Genomic DNA, 27955 nt, shown 5'->3' on the forward strand with positions numbered 1-27955 from the left:
TCTTTATACAAATGTCAAAAGTCAATTCAAAACTCTGTCTAATGCTCAGTGATGCTGAAGTCCCTATGGACATTCACAAATGCAGTGAAAGGTTGTTGAATGACATTTAAAAGAATGCTTTTTCTTTTATTTCCAGGATTCTATTTTATAATTCTCATCATCACTTTGTTTTATGTTAATAATAATAATAATAATAATAATAATAATAAATATTCTTCTTCTTCTTATTATTATTATTATTATTATTATTAATAATAATATTAATGACCGAGTACCATTTGAAACGGCAGTTTCGAATAGCACACACCCATAGGATGGGTGCGTGCTATTCAAAACTGCCATTTCGAATAGCACTCGCTAGGGTTGAGCCGATCTTGACTTTTCAGGATCGATTTTGAAATCCGATTTCCGATCATTTTTCATTTGAACCCGATCTCGATCCCAATTCCGATCCCAATGCAAGTCAATGGGATTTTTTTACTAATCGGAGATCGGATTTTAAAAACAATCCTATTCACTATACAGCATGGAATCTAACAATTGAACGCTTTAATTGTTAGAATCCACGCTATGTACTGATTTTTTTAAATCACTAAGTAGCCAGAGGATTTTCTTTAATCCTCTGGCTAATTATTCCACCCTGGTGTCCACTTTCCTGCAGAGATGGCTGGTCTGGTGCCCGGTGTTCTCGTTCTTCTTCGCCTCGCTGCCCCCACCTCCCAGATTAGGAGAGTGTGGGCAGGTACAGGGTAGGGAGACGTGATGTTTCCCCTCCCAGTACTCGCCCACACTCTCCTAAGCCACAAGCCCTGCCTTCTTCCTAGCTCTTTAACACTAACCTGGAAGGCGGGGGCAGCGAGGCGAAGAAGAACGAGAACACCGGGCACCGGACCAGCCATCTCTGCAGGTAAGTAGCTGAAAGAAATGTTAGCTAGTCTCCCAATAAAATGAATGGACGCAGCTGGCGCACAGGGGGTTAAGGCTGTTTGCTGGCTGCTTCCATTCATTCCATTGGAACCGCAGCGGAGCCTTCACACTGAGTATACACTCCACTCAGAATAAGCGGAGCATATACTCAGTATGAAGGCTACCATTGTTAGCTTTTCCCACAATGCTTGGCCAGTAGCAAAGCATTGTGGGAAATAATCACCGATCTCAATCCCACCTAAAAAGATCGTGTTTGGAATTCCGATCGCGATCGTGAAATTTTCTCAATCGCCGATCGAAATCTGATCTTTTCCAAACACGATCGCTCATTTATTATTATTATTATTACTATTATTATTCAGACCAGTTTTTTCAAAGGTATATTCTCCTAAGGAAGGAGGTCACAGAAATTAGTCACAATGTGACCTATGAGCCATGACTTATTGTCTTGCTTAATAATTAGTTTGGTTTATTTTATTATGTGTGTCTATAAAGATTTTTCTAATTCAATATATTATTTTCTATCTAGGGCCAGGACTTACCATTGCATGAGATTCTGAATGCTACTTGTGACAACAGCGGTATGCAGGTATGGTTTTTATTTTGCATAAAACTAGTATATACTTGCATATACTTGTATACTTACTTTTTTGACTCAGGCCTATTGGAAGAAATGATTCTGAGGATCCACCACTATCTATATAGAGAGAACATTTGTATGTTGTCTTATAATTGTTTCCTAAATGACATTATTGTGCATAAGATATATCATATTATAGATTCTAGATTTTAGGGACACGTTGATCCAGGGTTTTTATACTGACTGCCAGATTGGAGTCAGGACAGAATTTTTTTTTTCTCCTGAAATGGAGCAATTGACGTTTTTTGCCTTCCCCTGGATCAACACTGTAGGCAATTGTAGGGTTATAGGTTGGACTCGATGGACTGATGCCTTCATCCAACCTCATCTACTATGTAACAATGTATCGATAAGGTATAAATATTTTATTTTTTAATAAACAGAACCCAATGTTCAAGGTGAAGTAGCCATAGAAATTGAGAGCCTATTATTGTGCAAAAGCCTAAGCCTACTTAGTACCCTTATTGGCCAATGTGGTTACTTATATGGTTAGAGTACTTATAGTACCAGTCAAGTCAGTACCAGGCACTACCAGTCAAGAGTTTGGACACACCTTTTCATTCAATAAGGTCTTTTTTTTCTTCCTACATTTTAGATTCATATTGAAGGTATAAAAACTATTAAGGAACACGTATGGATTAAGTAGTAAACAAAAAAACAGATTTGCTTTGATGACAGAAATGTACATTTTTGGCATTCTCACGATCAGTTTTTTAGTTGAATAAAGCTAACAATGTATGGAAATGTGTACCAGTCCTGGCTCTGCACAGCACAACTGATGGTCTCAAATACGTTATGAAGATAAAAAATTCCACACATTAAATCTTGACAAGGCATAGCTGTAACTTGAAAACCATTCCAGGTGACTGCCTCGTGAAGCTGAATGCCAAGAATGTGCAAAGCTGTCATCAAAGCAAAAGGGGGCTACTTTGAAGAATCTGAAATATAAAACATATTCTGCTTTGTTAACATTTTTGTTCACTATGTATTTCTATGTGTGTTCCTTTATAGTTTTCATGAATCTGCAATGTAGGGAACAAAAACAAGAAAAATCAAGGAATGCAAAGGTGTTCCCAAATTTGTTTTGACTGGTACTGTATGGATTAGAATAGATAGAGGGACAAATGCTGATATATATTGTATGTAAAGTACAGCTTGCTGATTGTATAGAGTCAGAGAGTCATGAGCACACCGATTTAATATTAATGGCCTATCGTGAGGATAGACAAACAACATAGTAATTCTGGAAAACCACTTGGAATTAAGATTGCGAGCATAAATAGGACTGAAAGTAAGTAACGGAGAAGTGATTACAATATATGTACAGTGCTATGGAAAATGTTGGTGATGTATCACTTAATAAATAATATATACCACAACATATATATTATAATGCATATATATTGCTGTATCCAATGTACAGGTCTTATTTGTTTTATTGTGGTATAGTGGATTTCAACATTTCTAGTAAAAAAAAAAAAAAAATCCTATAAATCAGCTGAGGGCATAGCTCTTTCTACTCCAAACAAGCACTGTCTCTTCAAGAATGCATTAGTACTTACGACTTTCCCTTTCAGTTCTGATGAAATATTTGATTGCTCTATGTATGTGTTTTCAGTGATTATACATAATCCCCATCCTGCTGCAATGTGTATGTAAATAGCCAGTTACAGCTTTACCTATTCTCTTACAGAATGTGAAGCTTATACAATTTCATTTTGCCAAACAAAGCAGCCAGCACGAGAAAATTGGTTTCCTCAACCTGCGGTTTTGGATCTCTCTTCTTAAATAATTGTTCACAATAGTTCAGTTTTTGAACAGACTGTTCTAATATCTTCAGGTCTCTAGAATGTCTTCCTATTTTAGAGCCAGAACCCGTGATGACAGGTTTATTATAAAAGTTTAACAACTTGATCAGCAGTCTTTCCCATTTTTATGCTTAAATTGATATGACGTTGTCTGGTAAAAGCGAGGAGACTTAAGAAAAGAAAGAATTGCCAGGAACAACAATGAAGCGTGTTTGGCACCTTCAAATAGAGACGTTATTCGTAGATGTGCGGTGGAATAAGTCGAAAGTCAAAGAACCTTGCTGTAGTATCTATCATTTATGCGATGCAAATATTAGAATTTTAGATTTCAGTTTGACCTTTAATATTTTATTTTACATCCTCAACCAGCTTTTGAAAAATAGATGTTGCCGGAGCTTGGCGGTATGAGTTTCTTGCTCACATTGTAAAGAATTATTCTGATGACTTCATAAAATTATAACACCATCGAAACATCATTCTTAGCAGTATCCAATAGAACATTATCACTGTGTAACTACATATGCTGGCATGACTGCCATACATGTCTGTGTTGTTCCGAACCAAGGAGCAAACAGTGAAGGAATTCTAGAAAAACATATAGAAGTCAAGGACTTGTGGATTGTATTATATTTCTAAAGTGTAAACTGTTTTTATTTTTTGTGTTTTGTTTGCCAATGACTAACTCTTTGATGCATGTGCTTCAGTATACGGAAGCAACAACTCAATGCCACCATAGAGGACAAAAAAACACAAAGAAACTTCCAAATATTTTTGAACTCTTGACACAGAAAAGCAAAGGAAACATAATTTTGACTTTTTTTTGAGGCTAGGGGAATGTTACACAATTTTGGCACAAAACTCCACATGCTAAACATTTACCTGCTTGAAGAGCTATCATTAGGATAGGTCGTCAATATCAGATTAGTGTAGGTAACAGAGGCTAAAAGTGGGGTGTTAGGGGACGGACACTCATCTAGTATTGAGGTTCTATCCTATGAAATATTATAAGCACAGAAAATTATTTTAGGCTGGGGCCCCACAGGGCGTAAATGCCGCGATTTGCAAGTGACAGAAATACCGTGGTAAAAATTGTGGCATTTTACAATCAGGGCAAAGTGTATGGGATTCTAGCAAATCCTATTCCCACTTTGTGGTAAAAACTGCAATGCGGAAACATTGGTTCAGTTTTGGAAATTGCAGCATGCCAATTATACTTACTGAAACGCCGGCAGATTCCCAATAGGTATAATTGAAACAGAAAGTCTGCAGAGGAAACCTCTGCAAACTTTCTGTCTAAAGCGCTGCGGGAAGAAAAGCAATGCGTTGCTGCCGTGTTTTTTCCTGCAGAGCTTTTCCCCACAGCGCTTTTTTGCTGAGGGACACCCCGTGGTGCCTTAGCTTTAATGTATTGGCTGACAGACAATCAGTAATGTTCCAAACTATTTAAGAGGTGCGCACTTTTTATGAAATTTGATACTAATGACTCATACCGCTTTAAGTTTCAGATCCATAAAGGAAGGTCTATGTTTATTTTTCTCATGGTTAAGTAACATAGCATGCATCATCACATGCCATATTACAGACTTACTTATTAAGTTATACTACCTATGATGTATACTAAAATCTGTTGGTGTTATGCCGCTGTACTGTTGTTGAGTTTCAAATTCTAGGTCCTTAAGTGGAGCTACAAAGGGGCAAACAATGACTCATCATTTTCAGAGTGCAATAAGCTTGTGATATACTCCATGGTAGTCTGTACAGTACAAACAAGGACATTACTAGAAAAAAATTATTGTTTTTCTCCATAGATCTTTTAAACTGATTAAGACCAGGGCCCAACATGGTGTAAACACTGCAGGTTTGGCCACAAAAAAATACACACAGTGGAAATGCTATGATTTTCAAAACTGTTACGGTTTTGGAAATCACAGCATGTCAATTATAAATACGGAAATGCTAGTGACTTCCCTATAGGTATAATTGAAGCAGAAAGTCCACAGAGGAAACCCCTGAGGCCTGTCTGTGAAAAGTGCTGCTGCTCGCTATGTGGGACCTTAGTCTAAAGGGTTTTTTTGGACAAAAAAGGATCGGTCATCAATATAAAATTGGTAGGGTTCCAAAATCTGGCACCCCTGTTGATCAGGTGTTGTCAGCAGCTTATATATAGAGAATGGATGAGGAAGCAGACAACTGCATTCTCTGTGTAGTGGCCAGACCAGGATACAGCAGATCAGTTCCCATTGACTTGAATGGAAGCTAAGCGGCAGTGACTTAATGAAACGTTCTTAATGAACCTAGTTTAGAACAAATGAGTTTTCTAATCTCTATTCGGACATAAACACACATAGGATATTTCTAGCCTTTCACTTTTTGTTAATTTGTCATAAAATCATGTGTTTTTTTTTTTTTTTTAAAGAAAAGCTTCTTAGCTTGTAATAGACATATCCGGACATGCTCTGATTCTTTATGTATAGTTTATGTTCAGTCCAGACTTAACCGGACTCCAGCTTGGTTAAGAACTGCAATTTGTCATGAAACCAATTCAACACAATATCACAACATGTCGCTGAAAGCCTTGGAAGACTGCAAATCACATTTTCTCTATAGGGTGCCCACACATAAACACAAATATCATAGTTAGGGAATTTTGTTTAGTTATGACTAAATTATATTCCATATACAGCATATTTTCCCAACAGTCCCAGGAAATGAGTGAGCAGTAGTCAACCACAAAGAAGGGAGCAGTTTGGCTAAAATTAACCAAAGTTGATGATTTGTTTGTGTTACTAAGCTGGAAAGTGGCATTACTGGGTGTGCCATTGATGGAGTCCGAAAGTATCCCAAGATACTCTGCAGTTATTATGTAGACTTGTTGATCTAAGGTAGGTTCACACTACTGTTGGTGTCCACACAGAAGGTGTCCGTTTAAAAAAAGAAAAAAAAAAAAAGGACTAGAGATGAGCGAACAATGAAATATTCGAGATTCGATATTCGTTTCGAGTAGAGCCTCAATATTCGACTACACGATTGAATATCGAATCCCATTATAGTCTATGGGAAAAAATGCTCATTTCAGGGGAAACCACTATTCGACTAAAGGAGAGTCACCAAGTCCATGAATAGCAGGAGGAGAGTGTTTAGGAGGAGCACTGTGACGTTAAAGCGCACATACCCCATTATAGTCTATGGGGACCGTGCGCTTTAACAGCAAAGCGCTTGCAGTTGCGCTGATAAAAAATCAGCTCCCTCGTAACAGCAAGCTGCCAGCTCTCCTGACTAGCAAGGATGAGCCTTCTGCAGAACCAGCGTTGATTTGCCACAGGCTTGTCCTTGCTAGTCAGGAAAGCTGGCAGCTTGCTGTTACGACCAAGCTTACTTTTTCTCATAGGAATGTATAGACCAGCGTTGATTGGCCAGTGTACAGCATTCGGCCAATCAACGCTGGTTCTGCCGGAGGCTCGTCTGTGAGGAGGCAGAGTCTAAGATCGGACCACAGCAGCTACGGACACTGCTGTCGGACACTTACAATAGTGTGAACGTCCCCTAAAAAGTTGGGGCTATATGTACATATAGTCTGTCTATGACTATTGAATTCACCAAACCTATAAATATATTCTAGCATATTTTAACATTGTTACATTTTAGTAACAATGTAAACGTCACTTATACTATTAGATCAGTATGCCATGTGTTATCCAGTAAAACAAGAGAAGTGATCAAGTGTGAATACTGTACTTGGGAGAGCACTGTGATTAATATTATTGTGATTTAAGGATTATTAGGATTCATTAGCACATATTTTGAAAGAATTGAAAACAAATCTTTAAATTAAAAAAAATCCTTAAACTCTTCATCAGCTAAATGGATTTTAAGCAAGTTAAATATATTCTAAAAATGTTTAAACACAGTATACTAGATGTGTAAGTATAGCACTTTACCACAGACATTTCTCTACCACCAAATATGTAGCTGTACAAGGCAAGGTGACAGAGCATGTAGAAGATCAATAAAAGAAAATGTATTAAAGTCCCATCACAGGAGCATGCTGGGTCTTTAATACATTTTTCTTGTTTGCACCTGATAGTTTCACTGTGCTGCAACAGCTTATATTATTTATGTGTGTTCTGATGGAAAATATGGCTTTGGTTTTCTCTTACATTTTAAGGCAATCCTACGGAGAAAAAAACACCTTAGAATTACAATTACACCTTTGCATGTCTTCCATTGCCACATGTCAGGTGATGATTAAATTACACAGGAGGTCCTGAACAGGACCTTGGAAAACAGGAGGTTTTCTAAGGTGACATGCATATAAGGACATTCTGCAATTTTATTTACTTTACTTTACTTTCCAGTCTGATAGAATATTCTATGATATTGTGGTGCATATTTGGAAGAAGCCAGAATTTCTATTATATTCTCTTTTGCTTAGCAATCCTGCAAAGTTCACTCAGAACCTGCTAAAACCAGTGGGCAATCATGTAATACATGGACATAATAGTATTTGCAGAAGAAGAGATGTCCTTTGCAGTAAATTCCTATTTTGGCTAATAGAGATTGATGGCGTCATTCTTGGTAAGAAAAAATCCAAAACAGGTTAAAGGGATTTTTCCATTTCCCTCTCCCCAGTTTGCTTGCTATCGCTCCATCTCACTGTCAGGATTTGAACCGGTGTCTTGTGGCTCTCCGCCTCATGGCTATTTGCCTGGTTATGTTTGATCTCTAGCTCTCTGTTGCATGTACTTCTTTGTTGTCTGCTGGAGTTTGGGCTCCCCAGATGTATTCATTTGTGTATCTTATCAGGTGTTGCCAGGCTCTATTTAAAACTGGCTGTCTGGTCACTCAGTGCTGGTTTTTGTTGCTTTTGCAGCTAATTCTTGGTCCCTGTATTCTAGAGTAATATCTAGAGCTCTGCTGTTTCTAACCTGGGAGTAGTGGCGAGAGACACCTTCTGTGTAGTTTGTCTTGGTGGTTTCCCATTACCACTTTCCTCACCATTTCCCTCCTTCCTGCATTTAGTTTCTGTTTTGTTAGTTGGCATGCTGGGCTTTCTAGTTCACCTAGTTCCAGTACTTTGTCTTGCAGCTATCTTTTCACTAGGGGTGCCTAAGTTTAGAACACCGGACCCTAGAATCTTGTTGCCCTTTTCCCTCTCTATCTGTACAGGTCTTCATGTTTATAGAGAGAGTAGCTGTAGGGGGCGGGGCTATCCCGGGTAAATTGACCAACACCTACAGGCAGGGATTAGCTAGCCACCATAGGGACAGTTTTCCCTGCCCCTGTTTCCTTGGATCATTGCTGCATCTCTGCAAATGGTTACCTGCTTCACAGTAAACCATGACACTAACTTCCTTTATTCTTCAACAAGCTGGTTGGTGGGCCTTGACTATTTGATGGAAAGGACACTATAAAGTACCTCATTATATATAGACATTGCATACCATGTTTGATGATATTATGTTAGAGTTCCAGGAACAAACATTAGAAAATTGCAGGATTTGGCAGATAACAGTGAGCAGTAAAACTAGCTGCTTAACCTCATACTGTGCTGAAAGATAAGCCCAGATGCCTTCACACGTTAAGCATCAAGGCCACATGGACTTTGCTGAACTTGGGATCTGAGTTATCATCTCCAGAAACTATGTGAGAAATAAACACTCTACTAATGGAAACCAAGACCAGAACCCACAATTAACTTACAGAGCAGATCTGAAAAAGGAGAATAAATGTCAGTACCAAGAGATGACATCAGAAGCAGTATCCGGATACAAAAGCAATAACCAGTATAAAGTCAAGGTTCGAATTCTGGCATGTCATATTGGAGGCAGAATCAATAGACAAACACATGACAAGAAACAAGTCAAGAGACTGAATAAATCAATCAAACCAATAAACACAAATCAGGGTTCAGAGTACTAAATTAGCAGGCAACTGAGTCAGGAGGAAAGGGATTTTCTCAGCTGCTAATTGCCTATGAAACTACTGATACTGCTGAAGCTTCTCAGGTTAGCATGGCAAACCTAAAGCAATAGCAACTTAATTGAGACCCCGGACAGTTTCTTGACAATAATGTGTATACAATGGAAAGAATAATCTAACATAGCATTTATTAATTGTTTAGGAAAACTCTTGAATTTACAAAAGATAGCAGATCATTGAGATGGGAATACCCATTTAAATAATACTGTGGTAAAATATACAATATTAAAGGAGTGTTTCATGAGTAATACAGAGCATTTCCTACACTGGTTGGGTGAGTTTTATTATTATTGAGTTTATTATTGAGTTTATTATTATTATTGAGTTTTATTACTATACCTGGTCCCCCACAGTATATACCTAATATATACCTGGTGCCCACAGCCCCAGTTATGTGGATGGCAGCTGGGGAGGCCAGAACTTTTGTTTCTCTACTACCCTGTATCTGTTTTGACTCCCAGTGATGTCACCACCTTCTCTCTGCTTAGACTGTAAGAATATTAAGTAGAGTATAGTCAGTGACATGACTTAAGAGAGGCAGAAAGAGAAATATCCAACCTCTCCAGCTATCCTCTGCATAAGTAGCTTTGGAGATCCTGTGGACTGAAGTGTGTATTAGAAATAAAGCTTAAATAGGCTTTCCAGGCAAAAAAATGTTTTTTTTTTTTGTTTTTTTTTAATGTCTGTTAGTGTTATTAATGGGTTAATAAATGCACCCATATAACTTTTGCAGTGTTTTGAGTGATTTTTGGGTGTCTCTAGAAGCTCCTGGTATTTGTTTTCTGCATTTCATTACATGGTATAGCTTTCCGCTATGTAACTTCCGCACTACCTTCCACTCACCTCACTCTCCCCCTTCCTCTCCCCCTCCCTCCCTGTATCTCTAGGTATCTAGGTATCACTACTAGCCCTTCCTTACCTACTCAGCCCCTGACCCCATTATATTCTTACCTCTCTTCCTTCCAGTCTTCCTCCGGCAGGACGGCCAATCCTTCTTTTCTGATTCTGCCGACATGCACTATTGTTGCAGCACTGCTCTGTACTCTGCAGCTGATGATCCACCTGTACTGTGCAGGCATTGGAGCTGCTCGCAAGCCTGCGCAGTACAGGTGGATTATCGGCTGCAAAGCACAGAGCAGTGCAGGGACTATAGCATGTGTCGGCAGTCAGAACATAGGGAGGCGCCGTCCCACAGGAAGAAACCTGGAAAGAAGATAGATAAGTATGATGGAGTGGATGGGGAAGGTGTGTGTGTGTGTGTGTGTGTGTGTGTGTGTGTGTGTGGGGCTAAAGAAGTGACGCTGTATTTCTGGAAACTGGGAATCGGATCATCACCGGATGATCTCTGGGCGGCAATTGTCTGTATGCAGTACCTGATACCGTACACCTATAGATATCACATATCTAGAAGATATATTGCACAGTCATGTGGATATTCACTTAAATTGCATGTAAAGCACAATAATAGCTATAACAGAGCGATTTTTCTATCCTTAAACTTTGATCTGCTATACATTATGACAGATTAGTTATTTTCATTTGGTTACATACAAAACATATATACTGTACCGACCATGCAGCAGTTTGGTTGTAAAGGATATCTACAACTAACTATGTTGTAGTTTATGAGCTGAAGACATGATGCAGCTTACTATGTAGGACATACCGGAAGCCATCACTAACTTTTGCTCGAGCTTAGAGATAACAAGTGAGAATCTCTTGAGCCTGATTCTTTAAGGTTCTGCAGAGCTCAAATAAGATTTATCATCTAGTGAATGCCATTGAACAAGAAACTTTTCTCAGCTTTAGTTTGTCTGTTCATTTTCTGCAGATGAGCCCATGTAGTGTCAACACAACAGCTAAAAGAATAATATAGAGGGAGCCAGCTTGGACAAAGTACTGCCGAGCCATCCCTACTGCTCTGATCAATAACAGAAGAATTTTCTAGCTCAGGAGACCAGAAAATAAAACATCTTAGACCCAGGGTCCCCTTGAGGAACCTTTGGGCAAGCTTCCTGTACAATGCTCTGAAATAACCAGTTAAATATATATAAAGATAGATAGATAGATAGATAGATAGACCTTTGCTCTTGGATGACCATGAAGTTGCGATGGGGATGGGGAAAGGTGTGAATTGCTGCCATTCAAGGCTAATATTACCATGTTGTGATATTGTGCTGAATTAATTCACTGAGGAATTGCATCAGTTTGCAGGAGATCAATGAAGTCTGATCACATGTGAATTTTATATAATCTGAGTTTCTGCCTGATGTAAATGTCACTACTGCAAACAATAGGCCATAACTTTGTCTTGTATCAAACGCATTGCAAAGTAAGTTGGCATTTTTAAGTCATATTGCTATGTAGTGGAACTATACTCCTTATTATTCAAACAGTAACACTAACAAGGAAAAGTCTTGGAATTATGGCCAACAGGATCAATAGACAGCAAATGATAAAAAAGGAAACAAAATATTCAATATATCTGAATTCATTCGGTATCAAGTATGAGTGCCATGCACAGAAATGTGCACTATTACTCCCCATGGCATGCTATCAGTGAGGTTATTACTGGTTGAGGAATCTTATGTTATGCGGAATGCACTTGATGGACAAATCATCAAAATTGACTGCTGGCAACTCCGTTTGCAATTGCTGACCAATTTTTTTTTCCAAGACATGGTCAATGGGAAACACCACAGGCTGCTCATGGTAGTATGAGCAAAATGGGGCCTGGCGTTGTCATATGGAAAAACAGCTCCTGAGAAAATACCATTGCCTCCATAACTAGATTTGCACTCTTTTATCCTCAGGCCTATGTGCATTGTATGGGAGACTTCGATACAATTCATGACCGGATGAAGAAATATTTCTGCCCACAGACACAACCTACCCTACTCCAACACCAACTGACCTTGCTTGGCCATTTCTAGAGGAAATGGGATGGTATGACAGAGATTTCAGCATCCTACTGTTTTGGGATATACTCTATATGTCACATGGCTTTGAAGGAACTCACTGTTGCACATCAATTTCTTTTGTGCCAACGCCAATGTTCTGCAGCCTTATTCATAATTAACCCTCTCCAAGGTCCTTCAGACCATATGCCACCTTCTAATGCAACTAAACATGGAAGAGGCCAATCTGATATCCCCCATCAGGAAGATGCATCCCTTCTAGCTATATCTAATCTTACAATCTGATCATGTGCCAGACCAGGAACAGGCACTTTTATGAGGGTGAATATAACCAATTAATATAACCCCGAATAGAAAAACGATATATATAAATGGGGAAACCAGAAATAAAATACAAAAATACATTTTATTAATTAACCATAGATAATATATATAAAATAACACATGGAGACATACAAGGGAGGGTCTACCAACAATTAACAGGCCTCCTGATGAAGCTGCGGTTGGTGGTGAAACGCGCGTCTTTGTGATTTTTTTTAATTTATTTATTTTTTTTGTGATCTTTTTTTGGGGGTATCCCTGGCTACTTGTCTCTTGGGGGGTTACGGTACTGGTCTGCTAATAGTTGGCAATACTTATCTGCTAATTGTTGGTGGACCCTCCCTTGTATGTCACCATGTGTTATTTTATATTTTCTGTGGTTAATTAATAAAATGCATTTTTACTTTTACTTTTATGAGGGTGGTAAGGCCTATACATTGTAGTTCAAATATTTGGGAGTATTAATTACGAAGAACCCCATGCAAATCTTGAAGAGCCTGGCTGCAAATGCCTATATCTTTAACTATTACTCCAAACTAAAATCAACTACAAATTCTTCTCACTGTGCTTAACTTTTTTGGCCTCACTTATCTCTCTTGGTTTTCTTCCGATCCTTCTGACCCCTCATTTAGAGAATCATTCACTGGTGATATTTCTTCTCCTCTTTCCCATGGTGTTGGGATTCCTAAGGGCCAGGTCCTAGGCCAACTCCTCTTCTCTCTCTATGCAGTCCCTATTGGACAAACAATTAGAAGATTTGGCTTTAATTACCATCTTTATGCTCATGAAACCCAACTATATACCCCATCCTGTGACATCACCCCTGAACTACTACAGAACACCAGTGACTGTCTCTCTGCTGTCTCTAACATCATGTCCTCTCTTTATTTGATATTGAATCTTTCAAAAACTGAGCTTCCTGTGTTCCCTCCATTTACTTACTGGCCAAACCCTAATATCTCCATTTCTGTCTGTGGTTTTACTATTACATTTAGGCAGTATGCCCGCTGTCTCGGGGTTGTATTTAGCTTTAAGTCAAGAAAGCCTACTGGACTGTTTCCCTGACTCCCATAGGGATGAACTGAGAGAGACCCTTGTCCATTTATTCTCCACTTGGATAAACCAACCTGCGACCACCTTACCCAACAAGATAGGAATAAGGGTTTGGACCTGAATCTAAGAGACCTTTTTTGTATATCTTGTGGATTTGCCCTAAATGTCTTCTTTCTTTTTTTAAAATCCTCATTTGTCATTTATAGAATATATTATTTCAGCAGTTATTTCTTTGGATATCTAGTTTTCATATCATGTTTATCCCTTAATGACAATATATTTTAATTTAATATTGAGAAATACCAGGGTTCCAAGTAACGACAGCCCCGCTGTCAGAGCATATAAAATATTACTGATTAAAGTAAACACTGACAAGATTTAATTTTTTTTTATGTTCGGTTGTGCAAACTATTCAGTGTATTTTATGGATTTTTGAAGACTTTGGATATTGAACGCTTTAGATTAATATTTTCCATTCCGACATGCTTTAGTGCTTTGTGCAACGTATGCTCTGGCTTAAATTGATTAATGTCTATTTTCATTAAATATCCCAAGTATGCAGGAGGATCTTGCTACAGAGACAACTGAAGACTTCATAAGTAAATTTCATTGTTTTCGGTGAAATAAATCCGCTAGACTCCCATAGGAAGTCAGTATCCTAATTGTCAGCACTATAACTAGGTTGCTTTAGGGAATGAAGCTTCAGAGAAATGTCTTCCATATTGAAATATTAATATTGATTCCGGTTATATCAAGCCAGGTTTTGTACTGATATCTGTAAAAATACATTGTTAGAAATTTTATTGTAGGATACTGCTGATATTGCATTTTAGGTTCATAGTATTCAACATTAAAGGAACCTTCACTAATCATAGCACACAAAAGACTGTGGCACTGTGCTGTAGGATACATGGTATATTGATTTATTTGGCTTTGTCCTTTCAGTATTCAGCTTATACTAAGCATGCACAGGAACTATTGTTTTATTGAATTTTTTTTGTTTGTTTGTTTTATTCCATGAGAATGTGTATAAATACTGTCAAAAGTGGAAATTTTATAAAAATAACATAAGATAAAGTGTGGACATCACAAAACCAATGACAAAGGAGTATATCCTAGGCATCCATGTAAAGATCATAAAAGATAATATTTAACTATGTATTTAGGAGCTTTAAAGATCTATAGGATCTATTTACATTGTACAACATTCTCCGTGTATGCTTAGCATTTCCCACTGCATAAGCTGAACTTGCTTGTAGACACCGTAAGAGACTGACAGATGCCAAACTTGTTATAGAAGAAAGTAGAAAGACTGATAAATTTGTTAAACCAGTAGTGTAATGATTGTGGTTGCTGGGAGGAGACCACAGAGTATAATAATAGCACTGGAGCGGAGGGGGTGTTGGGAACATATAATATTGGAGGTGGGAAGGAGACACCGCTGGGCATGTAATACTGTGGAGGTACACTGCTGGGCATATAATATTGTGGGGTGGCATCGATGGGCATGTAATCCTGTGGGGAGACACTGCTGGGCATATAATACTGTGGGGAACACTGCTGGACATATGATATTGTCGGGGGGGACCACTGGGCATATAATACTGTGTGCGGGTCACCGCTAGACATATAATACTGTCTGGGGGTCACCACTGAGCATACAATACTGTGTGGGGCACCTTCACTATTCACATCACATGCCATCTGTTTTATAGCAGTCGTGCACTATTATTACAGGCTGTAATAACATTGTTTGGTGATCATAAAACTGATGCTATGCAATGTGAATAGGGAGAAATCACAGCACTCACTAAAGCACCACAGTAACTTAAAAAAAACTGATCAGCATGGGCCCTAGGTGTTGGACTCCCATCGATCTTTATATCTCTTAGTCTGTTAGGACACTGCAGATCAGCTGTTTTCTAAAGCACAGTATTATTTTCATGCCAGGTGCTGCGCTGCTCACTAATCATATTCTTGATAACTGCAGTTTTGGGTACTACAGAGGTATCCCTTTCAAGTATCTGAGATACCGCTGCAGCGGTAACTGTCACTGCCAAAAATTTGCTATGGGGGTCCTGGAAAAAAGTTTGCACCTGGGCCACTAGACTTTTATTACGTCACTGTGCTAAACCAAAGCAAGATGTGAATAAAGACTTATTTCACATTTGACTATTCTAAGGGCCCTCTTTATTTTCAAAGAGAATTTCTTCCCATTTTTGCTAATCTGAGAATTCCATTGTTACACAAAGTATTCCAAGAACCCAAACTGTTAACCTGTCTGTTCTGACTGTAGCAGAGGACAAGAAAACAGCTTGGGAGCCTCTAAGCCATATCGTGTGCCAAGATGGAGTATTAATCTTATTTTCTATAAATGTATTTATTTACTTGAGAAATTCTTCATATTAATGTGAAATGATACACTGTAGTTTCTAGATACAAAGAAATTTTTAGTACTGCACTGTATATTTTTATAGTGTGTAGATGTAACTAAGGTCAGAATAAAAATAAATAGAAATTTAAAAAAAATAAAGGTTTCTACAGGATGAACTTTTCCATATGTATTTATGGCAATGGAATACTTTATACGGTATTTTCTCTCAATACAATGCAGTGTAATACATGTATTTTCTTTATTATACATGGCCCATTCAGGAAGAACAATACTGAATACACGTAAAAGAAGGTCAGCTATATAGAAATGATATGAGCGTCACACAAAAGACTAGTCTGACATTCAGTACGTGATCCTTGACTGAACCTGTGTATACCAACTAGTCTTATTTTCTATGACAAACAGTTATGAAGTCAAAGTCGGTGAATTGTCATCCTACTATTACAATATACTTTAAGGCCTGAAGGAATTCGGACCAGAAAATTTAATCTGTACATTGGCCAGATTTTCAAGTCAGAACTCAGTTTAGAGACTCGGACTTCCTGCGTCATAGTGATCTACGAAACCGTCACTGCAGCTCCTCTGTCCTATACTATATACAGTATGGCACAATGGAGTCAAAGTATGGGACATTGTAGTCACAATATGGGACAGTGGAGTCACAGTATGGGATAATGGAATCACAGTATGTGATAATGGAATCACAGTATAGGACAGTGGAGTCACAGTATGTACTCCAATCGTTATAGATCACTATGATACAGGGAGATTTGGTCTTCTCAGTTTAGGCTAGGAAATACGGTCAATGGATTGACTAGATTTTTCTGACCAGAATCCGCTATTTCCATGGTGCCTTAGGGCGGGTTCACACCAGGGCCCAATCTCCGTTTTGCAGATTCCCGTTTTCTGTCGGCAGAAGATGGAAACCCGGCATTTGGTATCCACCAGTGAGCGTCTTCTGCTCTCTGCGGCAAAACTATTTTTTTTTTTAACCAGACAGAAAGTCCTGCATGTCCGACTGTGTCCGGTTAAAAAAAACTGTTTTGCCATGGAGAGCAGAAAACGCTGACGGGCGCTCCACGGGCGGAGACTTTGCAAACCCATTCAAATGAATGGGTTTGAAACTGACTGCCAGTTTCCGTATCCTGTCCAGTTTCTAGAGCAGGAAACGGAAACCTGCAAAAAGGAGATCGGGCGCAGGTGTGAAACTGCCCTTACAAGTTCCTCTTTTCAGTCAAATTGTTTTTTCTTCAATTACTTTCCTCGGATACTGATTGGTAAATTTACCCTAATATCTGATTATAACATAAAACTTTGGAGGGACAGCACTGCTTTATTAGGCCGATTTGCTAGACAGTAGTAAGGGAAACTTACTGACAACCTCAGCAGCTGTAGTATCATTCAAAATGGTTGTCACCAGAAATAATAGAAGAGCGAAAAACAGAACTGGATGAAAATATATATTACCTGATAATATCTTTTTTGCTTTGTAATGCCCATGTTTATCCAACTTTCCAGTAAATTTGACCAATGGAAATGTGTGAGTGTGTATATATATATATATATATATTAGGCAAGTGGAGGGAAAGGTGGTGGAGGGAAGGTATATCCCATTGAGTTGGCTCCTCTCCACTATGTAAGGGATGAATCCAGTTCCGGGTGTTGGGTGTAGTCATAGACCCAGGTTCCAAGCTCTGGCCCTGAGTTTTCCTGCAGCACATTTGGAGCCTTAACCCTGTGAAGACAGTAGGGTGTGTCTGACTTTCATTGCTACTGCTGCTATTGAGAGCTGAGGACCCAAACCCTGTGTAGCTGTGGAGAACCAGAAGGGCCAGCCTGCTAAGTTTGTGGACTGCACTGCCTTGTGGCTGAAGTAAGCCTTTTGTTTTCCTTTTTGCTGAAGAAAAGCTGTATATGTTGAACTTTGTGAATTTGCACCTAATAAATCAAGCACCAGTGTGAACCTGAAGACCAAGCTTCATGTGTGTTTTACTTGCCTGACAACCAGCCCCAAGCACCCGCATTTACTATATATATATATATATATATATATATATATATATATATATATATATAGTGCTTTGGGTAAGTATTCGGCCCCCTTGAACTTTTCAACCTTTTGCCGCATTTAAGGCTTCAAACATAAAGATATCAAATTTAAATTTTGGGGGGTAGGAATCAACAAATGGGACACAATTGTGAAGTGGAACAAAAATTATTGGATAGTTTAAACTTTTTTAACAAATAAAAAACTGAAAAGTGGGGCGTGCAAAATTATTCGGCCCCCTTGCGTTAATACTTTGTAGCGCCACCTATTGCTGTGATTAAAGCTGCAAGTCACTTGGGGTATATATCTATCAGTTTTGCAGATCGAGAGACTGAAATTCTTTCTTGCAAAACAGCTCGAGCTTGGTGAGGTTGGATGGAGAGCGTTTGTGAACAGCAGTTTTCAGCTCTTTCAACAGATTCTCGATTGGATTCAAGTCTGGCCTTTGACTTGGCCATTCTAACACCTGGATACGTTTATTTGTGAACCATTCCATGGTAGATTTTGCTTTATGTTTTGGATCATTGTCTTGTTGGAAGATAAATCTCCGTCCCAGTCTCAGATCTTTTGCAGACTCCAACAGGTTTTCTTCCAGAATGGTCCTGTATTTGGCTCCATCCATCTTCCCATCAATTTTAACCATCTTCCCTGTCCCTGCTGAAGAAAATCAGGCCCAAACCATGATGCTGCCACCACCATGTTTGACAGTGGGGATGGTGTGTTCAGGGTGATGAACTGTGTTGCTTTTACACCAAACATATCATTTTTGCATTGTGGCCAAAAAGTTTGATTTTGGTTTCATCTGACCAGAGCACCTTCTTCCACATGTTTGGTGTCTCCCAGGTGGCTTGTGGCAAACTTTAAACAAGACTTTTTATGGATATCTTTGAGAAATGGCTTTCTTCTTGCCACTCTTCCATAAAACCCAGATTTGTGCAGTGTACGACTGATTGTTGTCCTATGGACAAACTCTCCCACCTCAGCTGTAGATCTCTGCAGTTCATCCAGAGTGATCATGGGCCTCTTGTCTGCATCTCTGATCAGTATTTTACTTGTTTGAGATGAAAGATTAGAGGGACGGCCAGGTCTTGGTAGATTTGCAGTGGTCTGATACTCCTTCCATTTCAATATGATTGCTTGCACAGTGCTCCTTGGGATGTTTAAAGCTTGGGAAATATTTTTAAATCCAAATCCGGCTTTAAAGGGGCTCTATCACTGGGAAAAGTCATTTTTATCTAAACACATGCTTGCATAGGCTTTAGAAAGGCTATTCCACACTTACCTTTTGTATGTAGATTGCTTCAGTGGTTTCTGAATAAGTCAGTTTTTATTCATATGCTAATGAGCCTCCAGCCAGTACAGGAAGTTCCCAGCAGCCTCCTCTCTCCCATTATCTTCTATGTGTGTGAATTAAACAGGAAGCGAGTCATCAGCAGCAGCAGGAGCCGTCTCCCATAGAAGACAATAGGAGAGGTGTGCACCTTCTATCGTGCACTAGTCTAATTAGCATATGAATATAAACGGACTTATTCAGAAACCAGTGAGGCAATCTACATACAAAAGGTAGGTGTGAAATAGACTTTCTAAGGGCTATGCAAAGGTGTGATTAGTTAAAAATGACTTTTCCTAGTGATAGAGCCCCTTTAAATTTCTCCACAACAGTACTTGGGCCTGCCTGGTGTGTTCCTTGGTCTTCATGATGCTCTCTGCACTTTAAACAGAACCCAGAGACTATCACACAGCAGGTACATTTATACGAAAGACTAGATTACACACAGGTGGATTCTATTTATTGTCATCAGTCATTTAGGACAACATTGAATTATTCAGAAATCCTCACTGAACTGAACGGAGTCAGTTCGCTGCACTGAAAGTAAAGGGGCGAATAATATTGCACGCCCCACTTTTCAGTTCTTTATTTGTTAAAAAGGTATAAGATATCCAATCAATTCCGTTCCACTTCACAGTTGTGTCCCACTTGTTTTTCATTCTTCCCCCTGAAATTAAAATTTGATATCTTCATGTTTGAAGCCTGAAATGTGGCAAAAGGTTGAAAAGTTCAAGGGAGCTGAATACTTTCGCAAGGCACTGCACATATATATTCCCATTGGTCAAATTTATATAAATATATAGTATATTACAAAACATTGCCTCTCCTGACTCTCAGACCATTGGAGCTGTACCCCATGTTCATTATCATTATTGGGCATCTCCCATTTAAGGATATCATTGGTCTTGTTAATGGATTAATACCTGTGTAATACTGACATTTCTTGGTATATTAAATGCTAGACAGACAAATTGGTTTCTGTGACCTTATCACATTATAATGTGGTTGTCCTATTATCCATTTTGTAAAGGCAATTTGCAAACCTTTATTGGCAAGCTGTTCAGCACTTCTGTTATTTCCTTTAGCTACAGTGCACTATATTGTCTGCTGCTGCTGCACTGCTGGCTTGTTCAGCTTTATATCTTTCTGAACTCTTCATATAGTACTCACAGGGATATGTACATTTATGTTTCACTCAACTTACCAAAGATAGTAATGCGGTTATTTGTGTTTTACTAATATCATTGCAGAAACTACAGTGTTTCCTTTACATTTTATATGACATGATACAGGTGAATGTGATAGCTTTGAAAATCTATCATCACCACTGAACACATTACTTTATAAATTAGACTGAACATATAGTATACTAGCAAGAGGACCCAGCTTCACACAGGTATATTTCATTTTTTGTTTGCGTAGTGACCCCATAAGAATTGTCCAGTTTTGCACTGGTGTATTTTGTATATTGTTTGTGTGTTTGCATAAGCATCTCAATTTGGATATCAGTGAAAAAACCTGCGATCAGTTGTTATGGAGACCTGGAGTAAAACTGTGTGTATGTGACCTTGTGTAACAGTGTCATCCACAGCGCCCTGCCCCTTTAAAGCTGACATAAGGCAGTGAAGAAAAATGGCTGGGTTGCTATGGAAACCTGGAGTAAAACTCTAATATGGGGTACTCTGTGCATAGCCATGTATCTAATCCTCCGGCGTGTGGTATTGTGTGCAGTGGTGCGTATCTAATCCTCTGGCATGTGGAATTGTGTGAAGACGCGTGTATCTAATCCTCTAGCACTTGGTACTGTGTGCAGTGGCTTGTATCTAATTCTCCATCGTGTGGTATTGTGTAAAGACATATGTATCTAATCCTTTGGCATGTGTAACTGTGTATAGATGCACGTATCTAATCCTCTAGTTAGGGTTACTGTGTGCTGACATGCGTATCTAATCAGCTGGCATGTGGTACTGTGTGCAGACATGTGTATCTATCCCTCCCCATGTTTTATTGTGTTCAGTAGTGCGTATCTAATCCTCTGCCTTGTGGTATTGTTTTTAGGGGGGCGTATCTAATCCTCCATTGTGTGGTATGTAGAACTGTGTGCAGACAAGTGTAAATAATTCTGCGGCATGTGGAACTGTGTACAGACGTGCGTATCTAATACTGCAGCACGTGGTATTGTGTAAAGAAGAGCATATCTAATCCTGTGGCATGTGGAACTGTGTGCAGATGCATGTATCTAATCTTTTGGCGTGTGATACTTTGTGCAGATTTGCGTATCTAATCCTCCGTAGTGTGGTACTTTGTGCAGACGCATGTACCTAATCTTCTGGCATGTGGAACTGTGTGCAGATATGCGTATCTAATCCTTGACATATCTAATCTTTCGGCTTGTGGAACTGTGAGCAGATCTGCATATCTAATCCTCTGACATGTGATACTGTGTGCTGACCTGTGTATGTAATCCTCTGATGCGGGTTTTTCAGCTTGGATATCAGTGTTGGATTGTACATGTGGAGTGACCATGTGTATTGCAGTTGGAATATGAGTGAAAGACTTGCAGGTTTGTTTTGGCTAATGGGGGGGTCAGGATTTTGGGAAAGCTGTATCTCCAGAACGGTACGTCCGAGTAAGTTGAGTTCTCATCTTAAACCTTCCCGGACACCTGAAGTATCTGTGTTCCAAATTTGGTGAAGATCGGTCCAGTCATTTGGTCGCGCATAAAGAACAGACAGACAGACAGAAATTCATTTTTAAAAGATAGAGAGACAGTGCAATTGCATCCAGATTTGGTAATAATGTACCTGAAGACTAAGGGCCTACAGGTAAATGCATTAAAGAGTTTGGAACATAAAATTATATAATTCAATAAATAGAAACAATAAATTTAAAAAATAAAAAGCAGTGTCTGTAGTGCTATACTGTCAGAGGGCATTCCTTACCACCCAGCCATGACACTGAGCGGTGAGGAATGCCCCCCTCCTGTCAGTAGAGTCCATAGGCTAATACGGGGGGGTGGGGGTGGGGCGTTCCTCACCGCTCAGCGTCATGGCTGGGTGGTACGGAACACCATCTCACAGTATAGCGCTACACACAGTACTGCCAGGAGGGACGTTCCCAGCTAGACTGTCAGGAGCACTGTTCTGCAGTGAAGACCTATTGGTAAATGCACCCATAGCTCTTTACCTGGGGCACATAACGGGAAAGCGACGGTGTTCTGAATTCAGTGTACTGAGCTTTCTAGTGGGGTATAAACCGCATGTGCCCCAAGATGTGAAAGGTTCTCTTTAAGATAAACATATTCCCACCTATATGCCCTGCTTCCTCAGCCTTCAGACTCAAGTAACTTTTTACAATAGTATACAGGGAGGAGACAGAAGCCATTGCTGAGATCAAACAAGTGTACGGAGTCTTACAGGAAATGCCCCATGGGATTAAAATATGCAAATTAGATTTCTGCTTCCCTGTAAGTTAATGTCCAACTCATAAAAGCTGTCTCCAGGTGGCTACCTGGTTTGGCTAGTATACTTACTCATGTTTAAAGATTTTTTTATGGGTTGGGCATTGACTTACAGGTAGCAGAAGTGAGGAAATATTGAAATGAATGATAATATGCATTTGTAATAATAATTATTCCGTTTGATACCAAATTTTCAGTGTATTGTAAGTATCAGGTTACTGTATTTTTATATAAAAGCAGTGAAAGTGAATTCTATTTTTGGGGCGTTTCATTTATATCTAGAAGGAAGAGGAGAAAAAAAATATAGGGAATATATTATTTTCTTGCCTTTTCTCACTCTTTTCTTTTACAGATCAATGTACTCTTTCAGTACCTTCTCAATAGATCTTTTTATCTCAGATTCTGGTGGAACATGTGTTGTTAAAACTATGGTATTGTGAAGTATCTCTTGGGAGTGAACCTTTCATTAATTTCCAAGGCTGTGTGAACATCCCAGGTACACCTACATGTGCACACTTAATATCACCTTCTTGAGCTCAATATATCTATTACAGAAACTTGGAGAATATAAAAATGTACAACTTCCAGTAAATACGGACAATATGGAAGATTCTCAAACACCATAAAACAGTAAACAAATATAAAATAAATGAAAGCGAGCCTCCTGTTCAAAGTAAAATAAAACTATGCATGCATAATATATAGTTGAAGGGTTGTATCACCAAAGCAAGATGTCCTATTGCCCCCATGTACATGGAGCAACAAGTAGCAAATATCTGCTCGATTCTCAATTCTTTGTCCATGGAACTGTCAGAGATTAAAAATGTGTACAGAGTGTATCTGACTACAAAGAGAATGAGTTAAGTGGCAGAACTGTCACAGCTTGTCGTCCATTCTGGGCATGGGAGATGGAACCCTATTCTGGGCATGGGTTGGGGTCCTCACAGCCAGACCACCACTAATGAGCACAGTCTGACCTATCTTGTGGATAGGGATGTAACCATCTTCAACTTGAATCTGAAAACTTGCTGCACCATACTAACTCACAGCAAAAGTGATTGAAAGCAATAGACTTGTGCAGCAGCCCCACTGGATGGAAACGCCGGAAAAAAATGCAGCATTTTACAGTACAGGCAAAGTGAATGTAATTTTAGTGAATCCAATGTCCACACTGTAGTAAAATCCTCTGTTTAAACATGCTGCGATTACCAAAACCGGCGCCGTTTTGGAAATTGCAGCATGTCAAATATACCTACGGAAACGCCAATGGTTTCCCCATAGGTATAATTGTAACAGGAAGTCCACGGAGGAAAGCTCTGCAAACTTCCTGTTTAAAGCACTGTGGAAAGAACCGTGATGCGTTGCCACCAAATTTTTTCCTGCAACGCTTTTTTCTGTGGGTCATCCCGTGGGGTCTTAGCCTTAATGAAATAAGCAACCATTTATTTAACACATTGAATGTGATGTTAAACTGGGATATATCATAGCTTACTTTGGTGGTATTACCCATTTTTCACAAAGTATGTTCTGTTTCACTGGTGTTGCCTGGATTATTCCGTTTTGCAGTCCCCTATGGACACAACAGCACACCAGTCTTAGCATATCAGATGTGAAGTGAGCTTCCATACTGCATGTCCACAAATGTGATGATTTTTCTGTCCGCAAATACTGAACAGTAATCTGCAAAAAAGCATATCAGTATGTCATCCAAAATCATAGATCCACAAAATGACTTGTATAGATGCACTGCACTATACATTATATATGTACATTTGTACATCTGAAAGGTTGCTTGGGGGGTTTGAGTCTGACCCTTCGTTCACATCTGCATTCGGTATTCCATTCAGGAAGTTCGCATGGGGACCCCTCGAATGGAATACTGAACGCAACTGCAAGCTGTGTGCATTAAAGCACATGGACCCCATAGACTAATAATGGGGTCCGTGTGCTTGCCGAGCACTGCCCACATGAATCATGCGGACAGGAAAGTAGATTGAGAACTATTTTCCTGTCCACATGATTCCTGCGGAGATCTGGCAGCAAGCACACAGACCTTATTATAGTCTATGGGGTCCGTGTGCTCTCACTGGCACACTACTTTGCAGTTGCGTTTGGTATTCCATTCGGGTGGGTCCTCATGCGGACTCCCCCGGATGGAATCCAAACGCAGATGTGAATGAGGCTGTTGTTTTTTTCTCATGGTACTGCACCATTCATTGACATAGGCTAGTAGTAGCATTACTTCTTACTAGAGGTGGACCTGAAATTTAGTAGTTAGCCAAGGATACTTGAAGGAGTTGAGGGTATCTTATAAACTCGATGTTGCTATAGGGCTCTTCTCATTACCTCGATAGAATAAGTTAGAGGGAGTTTGCAGATGACTTTCATGATGTAAATTTATTTTATCTTTAGAAGCAACAGGCAGGACAACCATTCTCATTGTAAAAATATAAAATAGGTGAAGTTAAAAAAGCAGAAAACTCTAGCATGGCATTTATAATATGTAGAAAACCATTTAAGAGGCAAATAACCCAGATCTTTGTTCACTTGAATCAACAATAGAGGTGATTTACAGTACTTCCAGGGAAAAATTGAATATATGCCTGGAGTGATACTGCTGCATCTTTGAGCCAACCGTGCCATGAATCTATGAATGACTAACAAAGAAATGTACTAATCAGAGCTCACCATGTTAAGACAAAGGATGCATTCAAAATGCTTCTAGCACCAAAAACTCAAGATCACTTTGGATTGTAAATTTCCCCTCAATGTCATTCAAAAGAGAAAAATTCTAATAAAACATTATAAAAGAAAAATGGCATGTATTATATGAAAACTGAATTATTGTGAGTGATATACACGCATTTATAAATATGTATAGCTATGTCCTAAATACAACATGGCTTTGTAGCAAGTTATCACACAGTTATATGCCAACTATCTTATTTGTGTCTATACTGTATGTGATTACAATATTCTGTCTGTTCTCAGCCACTTCCCTGCACTTATGCTCTATATAAGTTACCTTCTCCACAGAAAGTTGCCTGAGCAAACAGGTCCCTTGCTTGCTAGTTCCTGTGAAGGTATTTCTCCGTTGTGTTCATGGTGATTCTGATTCAGCCTTCTCTAAGCCACTGCCTATATTTCATATCACGTAAACTCTGCTTCGGCTTTGCAATATCCTTAGTATCTGCTTTTAGTGCTAAGCATCAGTGTCTCTGGAGCCAAATGAATGGAGACTATTACTAGAATTAGCAACTTGGTGACTCCCTGTAGAAAAGTTCAAATCCCTGTATGTTGGTTAGGGGCTAAACACAGGGTTTCACTTTAGACAATGCTGCCAGGAGCTAAGATAAGATAAAATAAGATGAGAGAATCCTTTAATAGTCCCACCATGGGTATATTTAGTATGTTACATCAGCATGGCTAATACAGTAATATATTACAAGAAAGAACATGTACAAGCTCAGAATAGCAGATAGAAAAAGATACTAGGAGTCATAGAACTAAAATGAAAAGAAGACTTCAGGATCATTTAGTTCTCTGTGTGGAGTGATCTCTGCTTAGTTTGTTGATTATACAGCCTGACTATGGTTGAGAGGAAGGATCTTCAATAGCGCGTCTTCTCACACTTGGGGTGAAGCATTCATCACTGACAATACTGTTAAGTACTGTCACGGTCTCATACATAATATGTAAGTGATACAGTGGAACTTCATCCACTATGTTAAACTATCCCAAACAAAGTGCTTTATTCACATTTATACAGGTGAGCATTTGCTTATGTATGGCCTGCATACTCCTGTTTCTGAAAGAGAGATTTTTGCAAACATATTCTCCTCTACTCACTGTGTGCAGTATATGGCATCTAGTCTCCATCCACAGTTTGGGGAGAAATGCAACCTGATGATGGTTTTTGCAGATGAGGAAAGTGTTAAAGATTGCAAAGTGTAAGTCACACATAAGCCAGAAATAAGGTTAACCTGTTCACACACACAGGCAGCTTATCCTGAGTCAAATAAAAACAGTCACTGACTGTGACAAACTTAACCATTTTAATATAACCCTTTGCCTGATTTCTGTTACGACAATATAAGAGGCTCTTATAGATCTTACATTGCTTTTAGCAAATGGTGTAATATTATTTGCAAAAGTTTCAGTTTTACCAATTCTTATTTCTGTTCTAGGCACAGCAGAAGCTTTAAAGAGAATTCCTAATAATGTACAAGCCTCGCAATTCTGGCCGTTACTGGTGCGCTTGTCAATAGCAAAATGTCTTTACTTCAAATAAAATGGTCACGTCCATATAGTAAACAGCCGCATAATCTCAACAGCAACCATTTATGTGCCCTAAATATATTAGGATGATAGTGTTACATGTGCTCATAGTTATTTCTCACTTAAAGAGAAAACTGGAAAGGGATTTAGGCTCTTCCAATTTCGAGAAGACATTTCATAACAGATTTTATAACAGATTACAGTCTCTACCAAAAAAATAAACATGAAGGAGTAAAGTTGGCCACAGACATACATTGGCTTCCTGGACCTTAACTGACATGTTTTCTGTGTATTATCAAAACATAAGTTTTTTATTAAAATTAAGTGTTTATTTACACGTTTGCTACAAATTGGCTACAGATTTAAACATATGGCAAATGAATCAAGTACTGGAATTTGAGAACATACATAAAATGACTTTTATTGGCTCATTATGAAACATGTTTAATTATTTTTATGAATTTAGCTGTCTGTCTATGAGATCATGATAACTCTTGGGAAGTAGTTTCCTTATTACAATGGCAGATTGGGTTGACACGTGAATATTTTTCATCCTTCATAACTAATCTTTTCAGACAGCTTGCTTGAAATGTCTCCTAGCAATGTTCAATAGCAGGAGACAACTGCACCTTCTGTAGAGCCTGTAGAATATATCAAGAAGCATTGCAATTCATTATCACTCTTTATTGTCTGCTAAAGCCACCACACAAGAAGTGTATTCTCTTTAACATCTCACAGTGGAATTCTAGTGTTGATACTACTGTACTTCATACATAGCTAACAAAGGTTGTTAGTCTCC

General features: G+C 38.9%; 1 protein-coding gene across 2 annotated transcripts in view; it reads left to right on the forward strand.

Annotated features, from left to right (window-relative positions):
* The window catches only part of PCDH9 (protocadherin 9), a 1631603-nt gene that overhangs the window by 1106149 nt on the left and 497499 nt on the right, over positions 1–27955 (forward strand). For both annotated transcript variants that reach the window (XM_075265428.1, XM_075265429.1), the window contains one exon: positions 1457–1516. In XM_075265428.1, the coding sequence (XP_075121529.1) occupies positions 1457–1516 (60 nt within the window). The remainder of the gene's footprint in view (positions 1–1456; positions 1517–27955) is intronic.

This window comes from Leptodactylus fuscus, chromosome 2 (assembly GCF_031893055.1).
Source record: "Leptodactylus fuscus isolate aLepFus1 chromosome 2, aLepFus1.hap2, whole genome shotgun sequence".
Taxonomy (NCBI): Eukaryota; Metazoa; Chordata; class Amphibia; order Anura; family Leptodactylidae; genus Leptodactylus; species Leptodactylus fuscus.